The 23578-nt window shown below is 60.9% G+C and overlaps 2 protein-coding genes across 15 annotated transcripts in view; one reads left to right on the forward strand and one right to left on the reverse strand.

Moving 5' to 3' along the window:
- Window positions 1–3950: 3950 nt before the first annotated feature.
- Window positions 3951–6398, forward strand: GPX4 (glutathione peroxidase 4). 3 transcript variants are annotated; one of them, NM_174770.4, is made up of 7 exons: window positions 3951–4150; window positions 5141–5235; window positions 5313–5457; window positions 5597–5748; window positions 5859–5883; window positions 6022–6081; window positions 6154–6398. In NM_174770.4, the coding sequence occupies exons 1-7, from the start codon at window positions 4067–4069 to the stop codon at window positions 6184–6186; spliced, it is 594 nt and encodes a 197-aa protein (NP_777195.1). In that variant the 5' UTR covers window positions 3951–4066; the 3' UTR covers window positions 6187–6398. The 3 variants fall into 3 exon arrangements, with proteins under 3 accessions (NP_777195.1, NP_001333360.1, NP_001333359.1); NM_001346431.1 differs by lacking the exon at window positions 3951–4150 and adding an exon at window positions 4605–4917; NM_001346430.1 differs by lacking the exon at window positions 3951–4150 and adding an exon at window positions 4605–4875.
- A 1310-nt stretch (window positions 6399–7708) lies between these two features.
- Window positions 7709–23578, reverse strand: part of SBNO2 (strawberry notch homolog 2) — a 42251-nt gene continuing 26381 nt past the window's right edge. For 7 of the 12 annotated variants that reach the window (XM_010807238.4, XM_059888112.1, XM_010807237.4 and 4 more), the window contains 28 exons: window positions 21004–21177; window positions 19538–19621; window positions 19150–19246; window positions 18591–18745; window positions 18353–18486; window positions 18183–18273; window positions 17941–18084; window positions 16535–16652; window positions 16173–16278; window positions 15639–15792; window positions 14844–15020; window positions 14494–14591; window positions 13709–13791; window positions 12673–12864; window positions 12295–12464; window positions 11733–11864; window positions 11165–11300; window positions 10978–11090; window positions 10806–10877; window positions 10601–10709; window positions 10411–10485; window positions 10152–10295; window positions 9961–10055; window positions 9777–9869; window positions 9506–9637; window positions 9253–9329; window positions 8976–9166; window positions 7709–8879 (listed from right to left, as the gene is read on the reverse strand). In XM_010807238.4, the coding sequence (XP_010805540.1) occupies window positions 8392–8879; window positions 8976–9166; window positions 9253–9329; window positions 9506–9637; window positions 9777–9869; window positions 9961–10055; window positions 10152–10295; window positions 10411–10485; window positions 10601–10709; window positions 10806–10877; window positions 10978–11090; window positions 11165–11300; window positions 11733–11864; window positions 12295–12464; window positions 12673–12864; window positions 13709–13791; window positions 14494–14591; window positions 14844–15020; window positions 15639–15792; window positions 16173–16278; window positions 16535–16652; window positions 17941–18084; window positions 18183–18273; window positions 18353–18486; window positions 18591–18745; window positions 19150–19246; window positions 19538–19621; window positions 21004–21177 (3834 nt within the window). In that variant the 3' untranslated portion in view covers window positions 7709–8391. The remainder of the gene's footprint in view (window positions 8880–8975; window positions 9167–9252; window positions 9330–9505; window positions 9638–9776; window positions 9870–9960; window positions 10056–10151; window positions 10296–10410; window positions 10486–10600; window positions 10710–10805; window positions 10878–10977; window positions 11091–11164; window positions 11301–11732; window positions 11865–12294; window positions 12465–12672; window positions 12865–13708; window positions 13792–14493; window positions 14592–14843; window positions 15021–15638; window positions 15793–16172; window positions 16279–16534; window positions 16653–17940; window positions 18085–18182; window positions 18274–18352; window positions 18487–18590; window positions 18746–19149; window positions 19247–19537; window positions 19622–21003; window positions 21178–23578) is intronic. The other 5 variants (XM_024994145.2, NM_001077911.1, XM_005209286.5 and 2 more) reach the window with 2 other exon arrangements.

Consider the following 23578-nt stretch of genomic DNA (forward strand, 5'->3'; position numbering starts at 1 on the left):
GAGGAAGAACAGACCTCGGTGGGGAGGCGTAGGAGGCAGATCAGGAGCAGATCTTGGACATAGTGAGCTTGGGACTCCTGGGGGACCCTACGGGGAGACATCCAGGGGACAGTAGGGTACAAGCCTGAAACTCAGGATGAGCTTGGAGTGGAGGCTGATGTGGGTGTTGTGGGCTCACAGTGCAGACTGGAGTTGAGAGTCTGATGAGGTCACGGAGCACGTCAGAAGTCAGGCCTGAGCCCTGAAGCTGGGAGGAGGGGGAAGGAAACGGCAGAAGGCAAAGAGATGTGGCTACCTGGGCTCCAGTGCTGGCTGGGTGACCTGGGCACATTACTTAACCTCTCTGTGCCTCAATGTCCCCCTCCCCCTTTGTAGAACAGGGGCAAGAACAGCACCCACTGCATATGTACTTGGCTGAAGACTGCAGGGTGCTGGCACTACCTAAGTGTTCCTGAAACAGAATAGAGGGAGCCAGGTGAAGGAGGTATCTGGAGGAGGGGGGATGGAGCAGCTGTCAAAGCAGGTCTGCAGACTGAGAAGGGGACTGGCCCAGGGGCCACTGTTTGTGACCACAGAGGGCAGATCCAGGGAGGGGGACTTTCTTTATGGGAGGAAAGAAATTGGAGATGTGGATGACCGGGGGAGAAAGAGAGGCAGTCTAGAGTCGGTTTTATTTATTTTTGGCTGCATTGGGTATTAGCTGCTGAGCACAGGCTTTCTCTAGTTGTGGCAAGTGGAGGCTACTCTCTAGTTGTGGTGCACAAGCTTCTCATTGCAGTGGCTTCTCTTGTTGCAGAGCACAGGCTCTAGGGTGCCTGGACTCAGTAGTTGTGACTCACAGGCTTACTCCAGCATGTTAGATCTTCCTGGACCAGGGATTGAACCCATGTCTCCTCCATTGGCGGGTGGATTCTTAACCACTGAGCCACCAGGGATGTCCTAGAGTGAGTTTTAAGACAGGAGAAAGAGTGTCTGGCTAGGTGATGGGCAAATCTGAGTGGGGGAGGGGGCAGAACTGCTGGAGGTTCCCGAGGGCAGCCTAGAGGTTAGCCGGGGAAGGCCCAGGTGTGGGTGGCAGGGGATGTTAGGTGACCTTGCTGTTCCTTGGGGAGAAGGCAATGGGACCCCACTCCAGTACTCTTGCCTGGAAAATCCTATGGACGGAGGAGCCTGGTAGGCTGCAGTCCATGGGGTCGCTGAGGGTCAGACACGACTGAACGACTTCACTTTCACTTTTCACTTTCATGCATTGGAGAAGGAAATGGCAACCCACTCTAGTATTCTTGCCTGGAGAATCCCAGGGACGGGGGAGCCTGGTGGGCTGCTGTCTATGGGGTCACACAGAGTCGGACACGACTGAAGTGACTTAGCAGCAGCAGCAGCTATTCCTTGGGGCAGGGAAGAGGGGAGAATGGGCTCACAGAAGCAGGTGGGCCCCACCCCATCGCCCATGAATCAGAATTCTGCCTGTGACTGCATGACCTCAGCAATGGGACATGGAGTTGCAACTTTCTCCTGGGAACCCGCCACCATGCAGCTCTGCCAATTGGCAGAGCCCAGGGGCCAGAAATCAGGCCACCACCCCCACACTCCTGGCCAGGGATGTGAAATCCAGCAGCAGCTGTGGGGAAACCTGGCAGCTCCTTTTAACACCTAAAGTGACCATGTGAGCCAGCAATTCCACTCCATGGTGCATGCCCAGGAGAAATGAAAACACAAGCCCATGCAAAAAGTCTTGTACAGCATCACAAAGCCAAATGGTACAACAGCACAATACTCATTAATGGATACATGGGTAAACACAATATAGTCCATTCATATCATAGGATATTACTCAGCCATGAAAAGCAGCACTGACACACACTATAATGTGGATGAACCTTGAAAACATGATGCTCATAGAGAGAAGCCTCACACAAGAGGCCACCAGTATATGACTCCATTGATGTGAACAGTCCAGGACAGGCAAATCCACACAGAGTAGATTCATGGTTGTCAGGGGCTGAGGTAAGGAGATGGAGGAGACTGGTAATGGGGACAGGGTTTCTTTTCGAATGACATAAGTGACATAGAAAGCAAAGAAGTGCTGTCTAATTCCACTCACAGGAGTTTGAACGGGGTGAGGAAATAGATGGTGGGGGCCAGGGGTTGGGGTGGGTGACTACAAACGGGGATGGAGTTTATTTTGGGGTGATAAGAATGTTCTGGAATTGCGTAGTGGTGATGGTCCCACAACATTGTGAATATTCTAAAAATCACTGTATGCTTTGGTGAAAATGGTGAATTTTATGTCATGTGAATTTTAAACTCAAAGGCCACCACCAGGGGAGCCTTCCTGGAGTCTGGCTGGGGCTTCCCCAGGATTCCACTGCCTCCTCTGTAAGGGGAGGAATGTTTGGAAAAGCAGTGAATCCCCAGGCACAAAGCCCTCCCAGAGCCAGTGGAACCACAGCCAGCAGCTCGTCCTGCCCCCTGTGCTCTCACTGTAACTAGTATGAAGTCAGGAATGGGGTGAGACCTTGCCCATGTCTCCCCTGCAGTGGGCTCCACAGGGAGGGGGAGTCATCCTAAGCTATTTTCCTGGAAACCCTCAAGTAACCAGTCAGAGGGTGGCCATCTTCATGACAAAGTTACAGATCCCACCATAAGGGAAACTAGGAACAGCTGTGTCGTTCTAAGGGCCACTCAGACTGGCTGGTGTGGGCGATGACACCCAGTGCTGCCCGCCCCCCACCCCCGGCGGAAGTGAGGGGGCATTTCCTGAGAAGTGAGATAGCCAAGCTGAGACAATGAGGGCTCCAGCTCGTTGTGACTTCAGAACTCACCGGCTCTGGTTGATCAGGCTGAGAGGCATAAGTACATGAAGGCTGTTGTGCAAGACAGGAGTGTGGCAACCTGGCCCCAGGGATCCTGTCCCCTTTGCCACCAAATGCGGCCTACTAAGACCCCTGGGGCAGGCCTAGGTTGCAGGAAGTGTGTGTATGTGTGTGTGGGGGCGTTCCCCCAAATGATCCCAGCCCCAAAAGTCCTGCCCCCAAGACCTCTGCAGAAACGTCCACGGGGGAGGATCCAAGAAGAGAGAAACTGACCAACAGCACAAGCTGAAACCACCCTCAGGCCGCAGGTCAACGTCCTTCCGCGGCTGAGGGTGGGGGGCAGCCAGGCGGGCTGTGGAATTCCGTGACTCAGGTCCCGAGAATGGGATGGGCCTGCTCTCTGGCCGGTGGCCCAACGCCTGAGCCTCGAGGGGAAATGCTCCAGGAGCCAGATCAGCGGGCGCTCTGTCCCCTACCGCGTGCACTCGTGCTGTGTCACGTTGGAAGTGACAAAAAATCTCTCTGGTGTTTTCCTTTCTAAGCACACACCTGCCAGTCCACTCAGAGAAGGGGGCGGGACCACAATGTAACTGCCCGAGCTTCCCTTCCCCCCCAGGGCTCACGTGTCACTTATATAAACGACTAAGCCTGCACTGTCCAAGGGCGGCAACCTTCAGCCGTGCGCTCATGGCGCATCCCTGCGGCAGCGCCACCGCCATCCGGGCCTATCGCCGCCGGTGACCTCCAGGCCCTCGTAGCGACACCGCAGCCCGAGTGGGGGTAGTCCGACGCCCAGCGTGGTTTTATTTACATTTCAAAGAAACAAATACGTTTTCAGTAAGCTGAGGCATGTTTTCTGAAAGTTCGAGCCAACCTTTCCCCCCACCACCCCGATCCGCTGCCACGGGCTTCCAGTAGTATCTCAAGTTGTCGGGCATCCTTCAGTGCGGATAACTGTCCGCAACCCATCTACGCACCGCCCGCGTAGACCCGCCCGCCCGCCTGCGCATAAGCATGCGCAGTCACATACAGCGAAAAAAACCGCAGCCCGGCCCAGGCCCCGCCCCGCCAGCCTCACTCCGGCCTCCCATTGGCTTGTGTGGGCACGCGTCTGCGACGCCTGAGCATCCAACCAGTGAGAGTGTTGCTGGGCGTGGCGTAGGGCGGGGAGGTGAGGCCCGCCGGCGCGCGTCCATTGGTCGGTTCGGCGAGGGGAGGAGCGCTGCTTTCCCGAGCCCCCCACCGCCGAGATGAGCTTTAGCCGTCTGTACCGCCTGCTCAAGCCAGCGCTACTCTGCGGGGCTCTGGCTGCGCCGGGCCTGGCCAGCACCATGGTGAGTGCGGCGCCGCCGGCCGGCCGGCCAGTGGGCCGTTGGGCGGGCGCGCGACCTGCCTTCTGGCGACCTTGGGCGGGGGGCGCCGGTCGCCCCCCCACTCCGCGGCCATTCGGACCGGGGCTAGAGCGCGGGGGGGGGTGGGGGGTGGGGTCACGGTCCGAGTCTGGGTCAGGGACCGAGGCGGCGTCCGGGGGGCCGGGGACAGGGCTGGGCGGTCGGAACCCACGGTTTGAAGCCCCTGACGCGCACAGGCTCCTGTATCGGGGCAGCTGAGGGTGGCGCCGTCGGTTTCTGGCTCCCCGACTGCGGCCTGGAGAGCGGGGGCGGCCGAAGGGGTGGAAATCCGGGATCACGCGCCGCGGGTCGTCACTGCCCCTCCCCAGCCCTGCGCGCCCCGGGGCCCCTTGCGGTGGCGTCACAGAGGAGCGGCCTGGCGCCCTTGGCTACCGGCCCTTTGTCCCCGGGGCCCGGCGCTCGGTGGGCACAAGTTCAGTCAGAGACCTGCGGGCATGGGCCGCGCAGCCGCCTGCTCCCCGGGCCGTCGAGGGCAGCGGCGCCGCTTGCCGGCCGGGCGACGGCGCCGAGCCCCCCGAAGGAGGAGGGCTCGGATATGCCGTCGCAGGAGGGCGCGCCCCCGGCGGAGGAGGCCAGCTCCTGAGAGCCCTGGGCTGGCGGGACCCCCGGCCGGGGAGAGCGGCTGCGCCACCGAATCCCAAGACCCGGTGCGCACGGAGGCCCCCACACCCAGCGGCCTCCCCCATCCGGTGGGGCACCTGGCAGGGTTCCGAGCTTCCCTAGGTCTCAATGACTCCGGCCCAATGCGCCGTGTTGTACAGGGGAGCCTTTGAGGAGGAGCCTCATATTTTGCTTAGTCCCAGGGCCCGGGTTTTTCTCCCTTAGGTACCCTAGGCTGGGTGAGTGGGCCGAACGGCTGCGGGCGCCACGCCCCGAGGTCAGTCGGCCGCTCAGCCAGTCCTTGCCTTGTAGTGCGCGTCCCGCGACGACTGGCGCTGTGCTCGCTCCATGCACGAATTTTCAGCCAAGGACATCGACGGGCGCATGGTTAACCTGGACAAGTACCGGTGGGTCCTTGCCCATTTGGTGGGGGCGGCGAGGGTAAGGTCGTGGCCCTGACCTGACCGCCTCATCCCGTCTCCAGGGGCCACGTGTGCATCGTCACCAATGTGGCCTCGCAATGAGGCAAGACTGACGTAAACTACACTCAGCTGGTCGACCTGCACGCCCGATACGCCGAGTGTGGTTTACGGATCCTGGCCTTCCCTTGCAACCAGTTTGGGAGGCAGGTGCGTCGTGGCTGGCCCTGGGTGTCCCTGTGTGTCCCTTTGTGCGGGCTGGGGAGAAGAGCTGTCTGTGGAAGCGGGGACTGAAGTGGGTATAGGCCTCTCCCCACTCACCCCCTCCTCCCAACCCGGGTCTACACAGGAGCCAGGGAGTAATGCAGAGATCAAAGAGTTCGCCGCTGGCTATAACGTCAAATTCGATTTGTTCAGCAAGATCTGTGTAAATGGGGACGACGCCCACCCTCTGTGGAAATGGATGAAAGTCCAGCCCAAGGGGAGAGGCATGCTGGGAAAGTGAGTTGGGGGTTGGGGGACAGGGGAGGACAGGATGGCTTCCCCAGGGCAGTGGAGAGGGGATCTGCAACTGCCAGGGGATTCCTCACAACCTCATGCTTCTTTTGTAGCGCCATCAAATGGAACTTCACCAAGGTAAGGGGGTTAGGGGCCCTGGCGGGGTGGACAGACACAGCCACCAGCCACAGATGTACTGCTTTGAGAGTCCAGAGCCATGGGGACGGCAGGTAGGGGCCACTGGCTCACTTCAGCCCCACGGTGGCCTCCTTGCAGTTCCTCATTGACAAGAACGGCTGTGTGGTGAAGCGGTATGGTCCCATGGAAGAGCCCCTGGTAGGTGCCTGTCTGGGGAGCCCGCTGGGGGGACTCGGGAAAAGGCATCCCTCACCCCCTTCTCCCCCGCAGGTGATAGAGAAGGACCTGCCGTGCTACCTCTAGCTCCACAAGGTGCTGCCCCTACCCAAGCCTGTTGCCTGTGTTCCGAGAAGCCTTCCCCCGGTGCCTATGACGGTCTGTCTGAAAACCAGCCCCTGGTGGGGCAGACCTGAGAACCTGGCGTGCACTCCTTCCGGAGGAAGGTCCCTTGGCCTGGCTGCGGCTTGGCAACCCCACCTCTGGCTGCCTTGTGGGAATAAAATGTACAACACAGATTGGCTTGCTCCTGGCTTTTGCTAACCCAGGGCTCAGGGGCAGGTGTCATCAACTCCCTAGGCTGAGGGGGGTGGGGGCAAGTGGGAGGTGGAGTTCCTTCAGGATTCAGAGGGCTCCACCTGTCCTGCCTGGGGTTGCTAATCTCCTCAGCCCAGCCTAGCCCGGCCCAGCCGCTGGGGGAGATAATGCCTCTTCATTGGCTACTGCTCTCAGCCTTGGTCTCCTCCAGTGTACCCAGGTGTGGGGACATCAGGGGACTTGGGCTGGTGACCCTGCTGTTGGGAGGCCCGCTGCACCCAGGCTGGGCATCAGGCCAAGCTGGTTTGAGCACCGAGCCATGCCTGGCAGGGCCTGCTCACCATGCTGGCCTTGTGATGAAGACACAGAGTCCGGGCATCAGGCCTGCCCATGGGCTTTACCTGGTGGATGCAGCCCCACTCCCCGGGAAGGGCTGTGGGTGGGTACAGCCTGCCTGCTGCTCAAAGGGGCCATCCTGTGAGAGTGGGGGGCGGGCAGACAGCTGTAGAATGGCTGAGCTGGCTCCTCTCCTGCCTCCACCAGCCAGAAAGATCAGCAGCCTTCCCCCAGGAGTGGGGGACCTATGAGGGAGGGGACTGGCTGGGTCTGGATGGAGGGTCAAGAGCCACCTCCACCACCCTTGGCGGCTTATAGCAGGGTCTCCTGACTGCTCCCTAGTCCCTCTCCAACTTCCAGGCTATGGGCTGGGCATGCTCCCCAGTTTCCAGGAACAGCTGGGCATCCGGTCCTGCCTTCCAGACTGAGCCCAACTCTTGGGCTCTCCTGTCCCTGGGCTGCCCTGCCTGCCATACCCAACACCATCTGGAGCAGACCTGGGAAGAAACCAAGGCAGAGATGGCAGTCAGTTCAGATCAAGGGGCTCTAAGGAACAGGACTCAGCATCACCAAGAGGGGCCTGGGGAGGGGTGGGATGGGGGTGGGGTGGGATGGGTGGGCGGGTCACATCTCAAGTGGGCAGGGAGCAGGGTATCTGGTCCAAGGCTCCAGGGGCTTGGTATAGTCAGTTCAGAGGCAACTGGCCTGCTGCGGGGATGCCAGGATCATACTGGACAAAGGGCCCAGTGGGGTGGGGTTTCCCCTAGCCTAGCCCCAGGCATCCACAAGGCCAGGTGCCATCGTGGGTGAGATGAGCTGGCAGAGATGAGGGCCAGAAGTCACTCTGATCTCACCCACACCCCACTGGGAAGGAACATGCAGGGCACACCCACCACCATTGCCCCACCTCCCGCCCCGCTGCCCTGCAGATAGCAGCAGCAGACAGCCTGGGAAGTAGTGAAAAGGCACATATATTTAAAAAAAGATCTCTTTACATATATACACTTGAATTAATTATAAATACACATAGAAATCAGGGGGCCAGCCACCAGCTCTGCAGGGATTCCAGGCCCCCGAGAGGTGGCTGGACAATAATTTAGGGCACAGAGAGCAGGGAGGGGTTGCATATATTAAGAGGGGATCTGCCCCTTGGAGCCCCCCAGAAGCGGTGGGGCCCTGAGCACCTGGGGTTTCCTGAGTTTCCAGCTCTTGGGGCCACCCAGTTTTGTGGATGTCAGGGGTACAGGCCTGACCGGGCCTTCTAAGGTGGGTGGGGTGGGAGCCCCAACCCAGGCCTGGAGTGGGGCAGTAGAGGATAGAGGCACAGAGAAGAAGGGCCGCCACTCTAGGCCCTGCCTGGCCCCCAAGTATCCTGAGTGGGGGCTGCACTAGGCCACTGCCCACCAGGCAAGGCCCTGGAGGGCCCCCCAGGGCAGACAGCATTTTGGGGATCTGCCCAGGCACCGGGCGGGAAGGCACTGCAATAGAGGCCTCGGGAGGCTGGACGAGGGACCCCTAGCCCTGCTCCTCTCAGTAGTCGGCTGGGGTCCTGGCCCTGCTCGGCTAGCCACCCTCTTCCCCGTGTAGACGGGAGCCTATTACGGATAAATAAGTTTCGTTCGGAAAGGATGCCTGGACCTAGGAGTTGGGAAAGGGGGGGCTGAACTGGATGACGCTCTGCCGCTCTGGTGCTCCACCTGCCGGTGCGCCCGCAGCCCCTGCACCCAGAGGGCCCAGAGGGCCGGGCGGCTCGGCGGGTGGCGCGGCGTTGAGGGAGCGAAGCATGTCCTCCAGCACCTCCTTGAAGTTAATTTCGCAGCCCTGGTGTAGGAGTGCCACGGGGTCAGCCGGGGCGTCGGGGGTGTCGGGGGCGCCCAGCAGCTGGCCGCCGGGGCCGGGGCCCAGGGCCGGGAAGGTGAAGGGTGAGGGCGCGGGGAAGGCCTGGGCCGGCGGGCTATATGTGAGGTCCAGGACCTCACCGGGGCCGAAGGGCAAAGCAAGGGGGCGTGGGGTGGAAGGCGGCGCGAGGAGACCCCGAGTGCGCGCTTGCTTGCGCTTCACGTCGGCATCCATCAGCTGCAGCTCCTGCAGGACCCGACGTACGCAGACCTCCGGGATCTTGATGCCTGTGGGGGCGGGGTGGAGCGGGGCTGGAGCATCAGGGCCTGCTGGGCGGGGCTGAGGCCGCCCACCTCCCCCAGCCCGCTGGTGCCTTGACTCACCGACTTGCTTCTTCTTGTCCTTGGTCTTGAGGCGCACGATCTGCAGGTAGCTGCTGCTGGTGACGTCGGCCATGACGGCGGCGATGCGGCCCCACACGCGCAGCAAGGCCCCGCACAGCATGTAGTGGTGGCGCAGCCGCAGGCCCTGCGCGCAGTCCTTGCCCTCCTGCACCAGCCGGCAGTGCCGGTTCCTGTGGGGGACCACGGCTCAAACCAACTGCCGCGCAAGCGAGCGCGTGCCCCCAACAGTCCCCCCCAGGCCACCCCGGGCCCTCACCATGTGGTGTGGCTGCAGTGCGTCAGCGAGAAGGTGTAGCTGCTTTCCCAGGGCTCCCTGGCCTCCTCTGCCGTCACCTGTGGACACAGCGGGTTGAGCCCCTGCAAGAGCCTGTCTGCGCTCCCTAGCCAGTCGGGGGAAACTGCGGTGCAAAGGACCCAGGGCTGCTCATCCCCCACCTAGCGGCCAGAGCGGCCTGGGGGCTGCTGGACACTGGAGCATTAAGGGTACAGAAGGTGCCCCGGGGACCTACCCGGCGGAACCTCCGGCTCAAGCTATCCAAGGACTCCAGCTGGCTCTGCCGCCCTATATTGGGCTTGTACACGGTGAAGAGCTTGCCGCGGTTCTGCTGGGCCAGCAGGCAGCTGGGCTTGTTGCCGCGGACCTGGATGGGGCAGTGCACCACATATACGAGAAGGCATGTCAAGCGAGACGGCATGAGGATGGCCACCGCCCTCCCCTGCCAACCCACCAGCCTGGCTCCTGCCCCTGGGAGAGCGTTGGGGGTTTGCTGTAGGGCCCACCTTGTAGGAGAGGTAGAAGCCGTCGTGGGTGCCCGTCAGCTCAAGTGACCGGGCGTAGGCCTCTTCCCACTTCAGGCCACGGTCCACACTGATCTGCGGGCACGCAGGTGTCAGGTGATGGGAGGGGCAGTGAACAGGGCGGGAAGGGACAGTGAGTGGGGCGGGGAGGGGCAGGGCTGCTCACCTTGTAGAAGACCACCTGTCCATCCTGCGGGTGTCCAGGCGCCAGGAACACCTGCTGGCTTTCCTCATAGATCTCATCAATGCCAGGGGCCAGGTCTGTAGAGGGCGAGCGGGTGAGTGGGGCGAGCGGGTGAGTGGGGCGAGTGGTAGTCTGGGGCCTGGCCCAGGGGAGGGCGTCCCCACAGGGCTCACCCAGGATGCCCATGTCGTATTTGCCCTCCCTCTTGTCGGCGGCAATAAGGTGGTCAAAGGTGTCGGAGAAGTACTGGAAGAGTGCGTTCTGCTTGTGCACCTCCAACCCCAGGATGCGGTTCAGGAACTTGCTGATGGAGCAGTCTGCGGATGGCAGGGTGCCTCAGGCTATGTCCAGGCAGCCTCCCTGTCTCCCCCTCTCCCCTCATATCTGCCCCCTCCTCCCCATCCTGGAGGTGCCAGCCAGTGAGGGACTCACCCTTCTCCACGTCCAGGCAGCCGGACCGGGACTCGCGCCCGCCAATGCCCACTGACAGCAGCCCCTGCTTCATGTCTGTGGGGAGGGGGAGCCTCGCACGACTGCTGGCCACAGCCTACCAGGGCTCCCCCTCACCACCAGTGTCTCCTGTGCCCCTGGTGTGTATGTGTGGGGGGGTCTACCAGCTCACCACGGAAGAAGGCGGCATCCCCTCCAGGGTAGCCCTGGGGCAGTGGCACTTTGCTCTCCGTCTGGCTTAGGATGGTGGTGAGGACACAGCTGAGCGCCCGGGCACCATACTGCGGGGAGGCCCAAGGGCCATGTCAGAGACCAGGGCACCCCAGGTCTCAGCACCCCGGGAACACTCCTCTCCTGGGCCCCACCTCCTTGGGTACCTTGTTCTCAAAGTTGTACTTGCTCAGGTCCCGGGACTCAGTGGCACGGCGGTCCCCATGGGTCAGAGCCCCCTGCCCAGGATGGGAGGCCGTCACATGTTACTCATATGTTGCTCCTCCCTGGCCCACCCCACTTGGGGAGCTACCAGCCCGCCCCCGGCCTAAGGCTCACCAGGCTCTCCAGCCGCTTGGCCACGATGGAAGCAAACCTGCGCTCCCCTGCCAGCTCTGAAATGAGGAAGATATACTCCGGCGCAGAGACCTGGTTGGAGCGGTGGGTCCGGCCTGGAGGCAGAAGAGGTGTTTAGGGACCAGGTGGGCCCCCTGGGGGCGTGGCCTGGGTCGGGAGCAGGGCTCACCAAACTGCTGGATGGCTCGGTCAGCGCTCCAGGGCAGCTCCAGCGTCATGTGCACCCGGCGCCGCTGGTTCTGCACCCGGCGGTCAGCTTGGAGGGAGACACCGGAGCTGGAGGCCTCTGAGATGATGGCCACAAGCTGGGACGCAGGGTCGGGGATGGATCAGAGGGGTGGCAGGGCGGGCAGCCTGCTCCACCTTGCCCCACACCCCATGTGCCCTGGGTTAACTGGAAGCATTCAGGGTGACCCACACAAGAAGGTCAGGTATGTGTGTCCCTGAGGGGCCTCTGTGGGCTTAGAGTCAGGACCATCCTGAGGCACCCCTAGAGTCTGCTGGCCCTGCAGACATCAGCTCCCATGGGGTGGCTCAGCATCAGCGGGCTAGGCACTGACAGAGGGCCTGGACGATTCAAACTGAAAGTGGGACTGGTGAGGGCTGGGGGCCCACTCAGGCACACAAGCACAGCACACACCCCTATACACAGCTGGTGGTCCTCCAGCCAGTCTATCAAGAGCCCTGCGCCTCTCAGCCCACATGCAGCCACACCCGGGGTGCCCCAGGGCCCCCACCTTCTCCCCACTCATGAAGCGTTCCTTCTCCCTGAGGTTCACGTGATCAATGGAGAGACCCTGCTCCGCTCGTGACTCAAACGCCACCGTCCCGTCAGGTCTGGACACTACACGGCCCTTCCTGCCGGTCATCTATGGCCGTGGTGGGGAGAGAGGACAGGTTGTCAGCTGGTGTGGCCACCCAGGGGCTGGTCCCCACGGGCCTCAGTTTCCCCATCTGTCCCCCCACCTGGCTCCTGGGGCTCCTGGGTGTGGGTGGGTGGTGGGGGCTGCCAGAACCTGGCCTCTCCCTAGGCTCGGGTACCCATGGGGTCGTCAGCAGGCACGGTCACTACATCTTCCTGAGTCTTTTTATTGCAACCCGACCACACAGGACCAAGACAGATCTGAGGTGGCACCAGGGCCCGTCCCGGGAAAGCGCGCAGGCACACAGGGGGAGAGGAAGGGAAAGGGAGGGGGGTTGGGGGTTGGGCCTGGGCAGCACTGCCTGAAGGGGAGAGCAGGACACTGGACCCAGCAGCCACCCCCACCAAGCTGGCCACCAGGGGGCACCAGAGCTCACCTCAGCCACGCACTCTGGGCCCCCTAGCTGGTCAATGAGCTCATCCAGGGTGTTGACTGGCAGCTCCCGGCCCAGCGCCTGCACCTTGGCCAGCAGGTCCTGCTTCAGCCGCTCAACCCGCTCCAGGACTCCGGGGCCATGCAGGTCCCGCTGTGGGGGGCACAAGGGGCCTGTGGGGCCAGAGGGTCAGGGGGAACTGGGCCAGGCTGCCTGTCCACAGCCCTGCTCCCCTCCCTGGGCCCTCAAGGGTGAGGGAGTCCCTGGGTAGTGGGGGTCTAGAATCTTTCCCCGAACCCCTGGCTGCTCCTGCTCATGTGCCCCTGACTTCCTGCTCAGAGCATGAGAAGCAAGGATGGGGAAGGCGGCATTGGGCCTCACCGCGGTCATCGGCTGGGAGCCCGATGGCATCCACGATGACCACATCGTCGTCCAACAGGGACTCGGGGGAGGAGTGGAAGTCACTGTCCAGGCCACCGTCCGACTCTGTGCTGCTGTCGTCACTAATGCGGATCACACCTGCTGCCTCATACACCAGCCTGGGTGCCTTGGCCCCACGGCCCCGTGGCCGCCCTGCAGGGGAGCAGTCAAGGGTCACTGCAGCCTGGTCCCAGGGAGACTCCCAGTGGTCCATGGACAGGCTGCATGCCTGGATGGTTAGGGCTTATAGCCCAAGCCCTTTCCCCCTGTGCAGCTGTGGCATGTCTGGGCGCTGCTGGTGGTGGGGACGTGTTACCGACCCTGCCAGACTTCCTGACATAGCAGTGTGTCCTTGGGTGGTGCCCGGGGAGGCCACGTGCCCCACCTCACAAGGTGGCACTGGGTGGGTAGGCCAGAGGACATGCCCAAACCCTGGGGGGTGGCAGTCCAGGGGCCCAAGTAACCTGGATACTGTCCCAGACACCCTGCAGGGTGTTCCCAGCCAGAGGGGCAGGACTGGGCCCCAAGGCTGGCTGTGTGCTCTCAGGTGAGTTGCTTGGTCTCTCTGAGCCTCACTTCCCCCTGATGAGAGGATGCTCAGCCTTTGCCTGCAAGAACAGGGTGCAGTGTGTGCCTGCAGGTAGGTGCTCGGGCCACTCCCCTATCCTGGGGTGCTTTGTATGAGCCCCATCCTGGTCCCCTGAACCAGTGCAGTTTCAGCCTCAGGCTCACTTTTACCTGGGGAATACGAGGCCCTGCCTTCTGGGGATGAGGCTGGAGGCCTTGGGGATGCACTAGCCACACCGTCATCCTGCAGCACTGGGGTTTTTTGCTGACTGAGCAGCTGCGCTGGAGAGCTAGGGTGGGGACGGGCTCAGGCCATGTGGCTGTGTGGCAGCACACCAACCCAGGTCGAGGGTCAGAAAGGAGGGAGGCTGGAGGACCGGCAGGAGCAGTGAGGGGCCATAGGCACAAGGTCCAGGCAGTGGGCACTTACGCTTTCTCTTACTGCCTGCTCCTCTCTCTCGCCTTCTCTTGGTCGAAGGAAAGTGCTTCTGAATTAGCGACAAAAAGACGCCTCTGAAAGTGAGACACAGAGTTTGTTTTCACTGGGAGACATGGAGGGGTTGGGTCCCATGTGTTAAGGGCTACTCTGCAGAGTGGACACCTAGCACCAAGGGGCCCCAAAGGGTGGGTCTGGGCACAGGGGCTCAGAGAAGATGGGTAAGAGAGGGAAGGAGCTGCAGGGACGGGGCAGGGGTCCCACTGGGGTCCTACCCACACATGGTGGGCAATGGATGAAATATAGGTGGGGGGCTGGGTGGGGCTCTGCCTGCAAGTGCTGATGGCTCTGAAGTAGAAGGGGGGCATCCCAGGGTGGGGGGCCCAGGGGAAGGAAGGACATGCTGGACCATGTGGGAAGAGACGGGATGAGGCAGAGCGGACAAGGGGCCTTGTGCTGGGATCCTCATCCAGGGTGAGAAGGGAGGCCAGGGGCTTTAAGAACCACCAGGGACAGTCCCTAAAATCTGTGCAGTCCTTGAATCAGCCCAGTACGCATGCAGGGGGCAAGGCTGGGAAAACCTCATTCGATAAAAGTCTCAGGACCCTGGGCTGGTGCCCACCGAGTCCTAGGTCCCCATGGTTACCCCTTCTGGCTTAATAACCTGGGCTGGACCTAAGGTCTCTGAGGGTCGGAGTCGGCTCCTTCGGCTGGGGTCACAGGCAGGGCCAGGCCCCAGGGTTGGTCACACAGGGAAAGGGCCCTAATGTGTCACTCACTCGGCAGCGGACACGAAGCCATCGAGCTGTCCCTCCTTCTCGCCCAGCACCTCCCGGGTCCGCGCCTCACCTGTAGACTGCAGCCCGATGACCACACACTGCGGGGGTGGGTGTGTGTGAGCAGGCTTGGCACCCCTGCCCCCACACCTGCCCCTGCAGCTGGGAACCTGGGGCTGACCTGTTACTCCGTTCCCCTCCCCTGTGTTACTCAGGCTGCCAGACCCCAACAAGCCCATATCCCCTGGGATGTTAACCTGGCACCAATGGCTGGCCTCAGCTCCCAGACAACCCCGATCTCCACATAAGCCTGTGCCTGCTTCTTTCTAGGGACTCAGCCCAGCCCAGTTCACCTTGTCCTGGGCCAGCTCCTCCTGGGCCAGCTCCACCAGCCGGTGCACCTTGGCAGCCACACACAGGTACTTGAAGAAGCGCTGATGGGCTGACCAGAACTGGCCCCACAGGGACTTGCGCGACTCCAGGCCGATCCAGTCGGCTGCCTGCTGGAACACGCCCAGGGCCTCGGCCCACTGCAACGACATGCCCAGCTCAGCTTGCTACTGCCAGCCCCTGCCCCACAGAAATGTAGGGCCAGAGGATGGGGGCTGTAAGTGGGGCTATACAGAGGCCCTGGCGATAGCTGGATGGTCAGAAATGCCAAAAATCCAAAATGTGTAACATTCAGAAAGCCACAGTGAAAACGGCACTCATGTAATCAGAGGGTAAATGGACAACACCTCCAGAGTGGTGGGGATATCTGCCCTGCCCGCCTCCTGCCACTGGCCCCCAGGGGACAGCGGGCCATGTCTGGGGCATCTGTAGTTGTCACCAGGGAGGGGGTTCTTGGTGTTGACCTGGTGGAGCCAGAGGCTGTTCCACACCCTGTAACACCTAGAACGGCCCCACAGAGAGAGCCTGAAGCTCTGGATCACACCTGGGGGCAAAGTGGGGAGGGGAGTCCGACAGAATCCCCAGCTAGAATGGGATTGAGATGCTGGGCTCCCGCCAAGGATGAGGTGGGTGGGTCAGCCGCTTCCTCCTGTCTACAGTCTTACTAATCTGAGTGGCACCCTCAAGGGCAGACACTGAAGGTCATGAGGCAGAACTCCAAGGGGACACCAAGGCTGTCCATTAGGTCAGAGGCTTACCAGCAGGGCTGCCCGGTTATAGATGCGCTCGAAGGCCGGGGTCAGCGGGATCTCCTCGATGCGGAAGGTGACACCAGAGAAGCTGAGTTGGCGAGCGATGTACATGCCACTGACCTTCATGTCCATGGCCACAATCTCCATGGCGCCCACACCCCTGTGGGCAAGCACAGGCTGCCTGGGTGCCAGCTAGGGACCACATGCTGGGTCCCAAGAGATGGAGCCAGCGAGGTGGGGGCTGTCACTGTGGAGAGTGAGGAAGGACTAGGTGCACAGGGTGCGGTGTGTGGGGCAGGGAGCATATGCAAAGGCCCTGTGGGTGCACCTTGGAAAGAGAAAGTGGTCTACCTTGGCAGGGGGCAGGGGAGGGCCCTTATCCTGAGATGATTGGAAGTACCAGGCAGACAAAGCATGGAATTTTCATTCTAAACCCCCCCTGGTTGCTACAGGAGAGTGAGTGGGAGGGGTGCACCTTTACATATGACAAGCAGGGCCCTCTGTGGCCCCACCTCCATCACGTGGACATGAAGAGCGCACCTCTTCTCAATGGCGTGCAGAAATTCCTCAAAGGTCCGGAAGGGCGTGCCCTCACCCCAGATGCCCAGGCGGCTCATGTAGATCATGTTCCGGGGCTCAGAGGCACCTGGGGAAGGGGGCCACTGTCAGCTCCTCTGACCTGGCTAGGTTGGCAGCCTTGGATGGGGTCCCAGAAATGGCATGAGGGCCAGCAACAAGGACCTGAGGCTCTTGGAAAAGTGCCCACAGCCAGTGGGCAGAGTAACAGGGGCTGGTATCTCTGCAGACAGGCTGCAAGGTGGCTGGCAGGAGCTGGGCTGCAGATTGGATGCCCCTACAGCTGCGCTGGGGCAGGTATCACCCATCGATGAGTGGGCCCTCACCTGTGGCGCTGGCATAGACCACCCTGGCCAGGGGCAGTTTGTTCTGCAGGTCTAGCACGGCCTTGCCCATCTTGGTGGAGCTTGCGTTCTTGGCTTTGTGGCACTCGTCGAACACAATCTGGGTTGGGCATGGGTTAAGGACTGTTCTGGAAGGCAGGCCACCCCACAGACCCACCACACTGCCTCCCTTCCTGGCTGGGGGAACTCCAGAAGGTGCCTGGGGTCTCTGGCCACAGGGCGGGGTCCTTGGGGTGTGAGGCCACCAGGGCCACTGGAAAACAGCCTCTAGACCCCAGTGATGTTCACAGAAGTTGGAAAACATAGACAGTTCTTCATGTTTTCAGAGGAGCAAGTTATGAACAAGTAAGTCTGTCACAAACCTATCTGAAAGACAAGGTGTGAGTGCCATGTGTGTGCACACGTGTCCACACAAATGTACAGAAGGTCGAAGGAGAACTTGTGGGAACATGGGTGAGAAGGTTAGCCTGATGCTGACAGGCTGCCCCCGGGTGTGAGATCAACCTTGTTATTTTTCATGCTGTTGCTAAGCTGATGCATCAGTAGACCTGCTGCTGTGTCTTGCTTGAGGGCCTCTGTACAGACTTCGCCCTGTGAGCAGAGGACCCCAGGTCTCCTCTCATCAAGAGGGAGGGGGAGCCCCCAGAGAATATAGCCACCCCACTTCTGGGAACAAGGGTGGATCCTGGGAGGATAGAGCTTGAGGATCCTCTGTGGGCCCTTGCAGAAATCCCCAGGAGAAGTTGTGGCCCTTGAATGCCCAAGCTGTAGGGAGGCCAAGGTGGGTCCTCTGGAAGATTGTTACTGGCAAAAGGAGTATGTGGAAACATGAAGAGGTGGACAGGACACAAACATCAGACTCTAGCTTATACTCTCCTACACTTCATTTTCCTACAGTTTGGTGTGAACAAAAAGGAAGTGATCTCAGACTTAAGAGCAAAGGAGGGAGAGAGGCCTGGGACCCACACCAGCTGGCCAAGCTGGGGCAGGGGGGCCCTCTGGCCTGGCTCCCCTTTGGATCGCCTGGCCTAGCCGGCCCACTCAGCTCCACTACTAGGGAGGTGGATGAGGACAGGGCAGGAAGTGCTCTCCAGGCCTTGAGTCTCACCCCCTGGAGTGTCTCAGCCACCACCACCCTGACCCTGTGGACATGGGTCCGGCCCATTGAAGCCAGGAGGCCTAGGCAGCCAGCCAGGGACGGGTAGCAACGATCACTGAGGGCGAGCGTGCAACACCAGACCCTCCCTGCCGGGAATTCCTCCCGCACTTCCACCTCTCCAGAGCCTGCCAGGATGGGACTTGTCAGGGTCTCCCAGCCCCCTGTCCTAGACCCTGCCCCTCTAGCCCCGCCTCTGCGCTTGGCTCCGCCCCCATCCCATCGAGGATACCACGCCATCGAAGGCCTCCCCGCACCACTCCAGGATCTGCCGGATGCGCGTGCGGTGCTGCCCACCCGCCTGGCTCTCACCAATCAGGGCAGAGTAGGTGGCGAAGAGGACGCCCTCTGAGGTAGTGTTGTCGCCGTACTTGATCTGGGGGAGAGGGCGGACATCTGTGCATGAGGTGGCTTGGCCAGAGCTGGGCTCCGTGACCCCGACCCACACCAGGTTTGGGGCTGCGGCCACCCCACCTTGCTCAGTGCGTGCACCGCGATGCCGGGGGCGGCGATGTCCCGGAGGTCGCGCTCTGCGTCGTACTTGAGATCATTGGAGACGCTGAACCTGGGGTTGCGGGCCAGTAGGCTTCAGGAGCCCCCTCCCCGGCTGCGGGCCCGCCCCACACCCAGGGGAGGCAGCTCACCACAAGGCCTTCTTCCTGCCCCGCAGATAGTTCTCCAGGATGACGCCGGCCACCGTGCGGCCCTTACCCACACCCGCGCCATCGCCAATGAGGAAGCCTGCGCGCTGCCCGCTGGGGAGCAGGACCTCATGTTGCTGCGGGGGTGGGGGAAGAGGGGGTCAGCGTGCGACAGGGTCAGAGTGGGCACTGAGACTATCCCCACGCAGGCCGCAGACCAGGTGGGAGACCCCGGGATCACCTGACAGGCATAGGTGATGGCCTCCAGCTGCAGGGCAGACAGGGCCCCGCTGTCTGAGGAGGGCAGGGCGAGGGTGTAGGTGATGTCTGGCGGCGGGACGCTAGACAGCGTGCTGGTCTCCACCACACGGTCCGGGTGCTGCCTCCCAATCTTGGCTGTAGGGATGTGCAGAGGGGGCAGGTCAGGGGTGTGGCCCGGATGTGACCAGGGCACTAGGGAGGTCCACCTGGGGCCAGGATGGGTGGGGCACGCCCCACGAAGTGGAAGGGAGGGCCCATCAGCATAGTGCCAGCTAGTGGCAGATTCCTAAAACCCTCCCAGGTGCAGAGGAAGGCGGCCTGCCTCTCCATTGCAACATTGGCCTGCGGCTGGTTTTGTGCCAGGTGAGGACCACAAACAACCCTGATTACAGAAGAGTCCCTCAGGAGCCCACCCACACCTGCTCTGGCAGTTTAAGGTTCCCTGGGACCTTCAGAGACCCCCGAAATGGGCGCCCCAGGCCAGAGGACCCAGGCCCTGGGCGCTGTGCAGCTAGGAGTCTCCATAGCAGGATACTCACACTTGGATGGCACGTAGTCAGCGTACGTCTCCGCGTGACCCAGCTCCTCCGCCTCATCCTCCTCAGCCTCGTCGTCCTCCTCAGGCTGACTCTGAGCCTGGGGAGACGTGCTGTCACACTGGGGACTGTCCTGTCCCCTGCAGCCCGCCAGCCTCCCCGTCAGGGGCAGGAGCCTGAACCACTAGCCAGCCCAGTGACTCAGGTGATGGGAAGGTGTTACCCTCCCCACCTGCCCCCCACAGCATGGTGCCTTCCTGGGACCTCAGTTTCCCGTCTGTAAAATAGACCGTGCTCCCAAGCTGGCCCAGACTGCACACAGCAAGTGCCTGAGTGGCCCTCCCTGGTGTCCGGGAGGGTTGGGCAGGGCTAGGGAAGGTACCTGGCTCACCTGGTAGCTGATGAGAAGTGGGGTGCTGGAGAGGGAGGACACAGGGTCCTCGAGGCCTGTAAATGTCCCACTGGGCGGGAACAGCTGGAGAGGAGAGAGAGGCAGGGAGAGGGGGCATGAGCCTGCAGGCCAGAGGTGGGGCTGAAGTGCCTGGATAGGCCCCCAGCCTCCAGGAGGGCTCGCCTGATTGTCCTCAAGCCCCTCAGCTGGCTACAAGCCTCCCTCCTGCTGTCTGCCTGCTTAGATCTGCTGCATAAATAAGTACTAGGGGCATACAAAGCACTAGACACATAAGAACTAGGAACGCAAGAGGCAGCATGATAAGTAGACAACATTGCTGTACGTTGTATATGAAAATTAACAGTAAATGCAAGGAGTTCTAGGCACAAGGAAAAAAAAGAGGTTTTCTACTTTTTTTTTTTTCCTCTTTTGGCTATGCTGTGTGGCTTGTGGGCTCTTAGTTCCCCAACCAGGTATTGAACCCAGGCCCCCAGCAGTGACAGTGCCAAGTTCTAACCACTGGACCACCAGGGAAGTCCCTCTATCTCTTTATCGTTATATCGATACGAGACAGTGGATGTTCACTGACTTATTGTGGTCCTTTTTCATGACATATGCAAGTCAATCGTTGTGCTGTGTGGGCATCACCTTAAACTTAGTGCCATGTGTCAATTACATCTCAATAAAACTGGAAGGAAAGTAAAAACAAACTTTTGTTTTTTTAATCAAAGTGTAGTTTCCTTTTCTTTTCTTTTTGGAGGGGGGGGGCCTGTGCTGTGCAGCATGCGGCATCTTAGTTCCCCATCTAGGGATCAAACCTGTGTTTCCCTATGGCAGAAGCACAATCTTAGCCCCTGGACCAGGGAAGTTAAAAAAAAAAAAAACACACAAAGTTTTCTTGAAATGAAAATAAAATGGAAATGAGGTACAAGGAGATCAGAAACCTACCCTCAATTCCCTCTCCCGTTTTTTTTTTTTTTAATTAACAAAAACAAACAAACAGCCTCGGGCTCAGGTTCCTGGAAGGCTGAGTCAGGTTCCTGCAGCCCTGCTGGCCGCAGCAGGAGTACGTGTGGGGTTTCAGCTGCCCGCTTGGGCCTGGCAGAGGCTAGGAGCTGGTGGGAGGGCCCTGGTGAGGGGAGGGCAGGGTTACTGCCCCACTGGGCCCCTGCAGCCAGAGGTGGGTTGGGCCTGCGTTGCCTACTGCACCTGCTCTGGGCATGTCACATCTCCCTAACCCTTCCTGAGGGTCCAGGGGTTTCACAGGCACTGAACCTGTCAGGCAGCTGGGCAGATATCCACCAATATCCACTAGTGTGTGCTGTGCTCCCCAGAGTCCCCCTTCCCCCTGGTAGCCCCTGCATCTTTAGGCCCACATAGGAGACAGGAGCAACCTTGAGTAGCAGTGTTGTCTGGGTCTGAGTGGCCTTGGCATGGCTGCCAGCTTGGAGGCTGGGCGCACTGACCTTGTCGTGGGCGGAGGGGCCGGTGCTCACGTCCCAGATGGTAGGCACCTGGCTGAGGCTGTCAGCGGGCGGAAAGTCAGGCGTGTCGGCTATGTCCGAGAGGGAGTCCACGGATGAGGAGAAGATGGAAGCGTTGGAGAGGTCATCGAGGTATGAGGAGTCCTGGAAGACAGGCTAGGTATGGGCGGCTGTGAGGCCACACCGGCAGAGCCACAGGCCCAGCCATGCCATTGATGATGCTTGGCCATAGAAAGAGATAAAGCCCTGACATTCGCTACCACGCAATGGGCCCTGAGAACATGATGCTCAGTGAGAGAAGCAGACAGAGAAGGACACGTAGCATGTGATTCCACTGATGGGAAACATCCAGAACAGGCTGACCCACAAAGTGAGTGGGTTCCTGGTGGTCAGGGGCTGGGGAGGAGAGGGGAGTGACTGCTCTTGGGGATGGGGTATCTTCGGGGGGTAATGGAATGTTCTGGAACTAAACAGAGATGACACTTGCATGACTCTGTAAATGCACTGTAAACACTGAATTACACATTTCAAATGGGTCAACTGTATGGTATGTGAATTATAGTAATAAAGCTGGTTTTTCTTTTTAAAAAAGAAAGGGGAAAAGGAAGGGGAGGTAAGAGAAAGCAGACCCCACAAGTACATGCTGGAGTCTACTTAGGGCACACCCATCCTTGTGAAGGGTGATACCAAGATGCAGGGGGCCCCCCCAGTGCCTGAAGCTGGGGAAGGTGAAGGCCCCAACCACCTCCCTTAGCCCCTCCGTGCCCGAATGTGGGGTACGCTCAGCTAATCACTCCAGGGAATGAGCCCCCAAGCCTGCCTGACATGGGGCAGGGGTTATGGACAGACTGTGGTCCCAGAGGGCATGTCAGTGAGAGCATTTCCTGAGCAGGGAGGGGCCAAAGAGGAGGTGGGGCCAAGGCAGAGGAGGAGGGAACAAGCCCTTTGGGAGCACCCAGTCCAGCGCACCTTCCACAGGTCACCCGCCCACTAGGGCAGTTGGAGGGCCACAGCCAGGTGGGCTCAGGCGGGCTGCCAGGAAGGCTGCATGTGTCCCACTAACCTGTGGCAGGGGGTGGGGGAGGCAAGGAAGATGGGAGGGACAGACCAGCTGGGTCTCCAACCTAGGGACTCAAGATCAGTGGACTCTGGGGAGGAAGGGATGCTGGGGAGTGGGGCCCACCCGATGTGCCCAGCTGGGGCCTGGAGGCCACAGGTGAGCTAGCTCCTGGCTGGGTGGGGGGGGTAGAGGGGGACGTCCCCCCCAAGTCACTAAGACTAGGCATCCTGGCTCAGGCAGTGCCAAGCCCTGCCCCACCCCCCTGCAGAGTGTTTCTGGGGCTCCCCTCCCACTGATCTACATGCAAACCACCTGCCCCGGCCCTGGGGTGAAGGAACCTCCAGGTGACACTGACCAGCTTCCCCAGACCCCCATGCTCCCATGCTAGCAGGCAGGGGAACCCAAACAGGCAGGTGGGACCCACCATGCCCAGAGGACAGGGGGAATGGCAGGAAGGGGCATGGCAGGGTCAGGGCCAGGTCAGCCAGTCTGAGGCTGGGGGCCCTGGGAAGACGGCTTCCCACAACCCGGTTGCCCTGGCTTGGGGGGTTTGTAAGGACAGCTTTCTGCCCACTAGGCTCCTACTGGCCTCTGCCCCCTGCCATCCACAGCCTGGTCTCACGGTGTTGCGGGGACAGACCCCAGCCTCCCCCACCGCCTGCAATGGCAGGACCCCATGACCTGGTGAAATCTAGGCGAGGCAGTGAATAAAATCTTCGAGGTTGGGACAGAACAGGAAGGGAAGCAGGAGGGGAATGCCAACCCCAGGAGTGGGAAGAGGTGCTCCGTGATCCACTTGAGGCTCCTGGCACCCTCACACAAGAGCTGGGTGACTCAACAGGCCAGAGCACCCATCTCAGGGGACACTGAGGCAGTGAGGGCTGGGGGGTCTGGCCTGCCTGCTCCCCAGCCCATCCCTGGTCAGCTGGGGTCAGAGGTGGCCCATCCTGAGCCTGGTGGACAATGAGGAGGTCCCCAGACACTGAGGCTGGCTGGGGTGGGTTTGGGTACAAGCAAGGACAGCTGTCATTGTTGAAATCCCCTGGCACCACATCTGCGTGGTCCTCCTCAGTGCATGGCACTGAGCTTGGGCAGAGTGACGATGGCCCGAGCCATTAGCCAGCAGACCTGGAGCCCTGAGGGGTTGCCCTGCTCCCTGAAGGCAGAACAGTTGCTGAGCAGTGGGCAACAAGCGGGGCAGGGCTGGGGGGCCAGCCCTGACCATGGTAGAGTCCCTGGGCTGAAGGGAACTATACCCTCTGAGAGGGCTGCATGGAGACCCTTCCCAGGACAGCGTGCAGAGGAAGGACACCCCCTCCCCCATGGAGGAGCCAGGAGGTCAGGTCAAGGTTGGCAGCAGGAACCCCTGGTGTGACAGATGAGAAGGGCACGTCTCCTCCTGGGTCCCTCCCCTAGGAATCCATGGTCCCAGGGTGACCATAAGAAAACACCAGACAAGCCCAGACTGGGGACATCCTGCAGGACAACCGACCCGAG

The sequence above is a fragment of the Bos taurus genome, chromosome 7 (genome assembly GCF_002263795.3).
Source record: "Bos taurus isolate L1 Dominette 01449 registration number 42190680 breed Hereford chromosome 7, ARS-UCD2.0, whole genome shotgun sequence".
In the NCBI taxonomy this organism is placed as follows: domain Eukaryota; kingdom Metazoa; phylum Chordata; class Mammalia; order Artiodactyla; family Bovidae; genus Bos; species Bos taurus.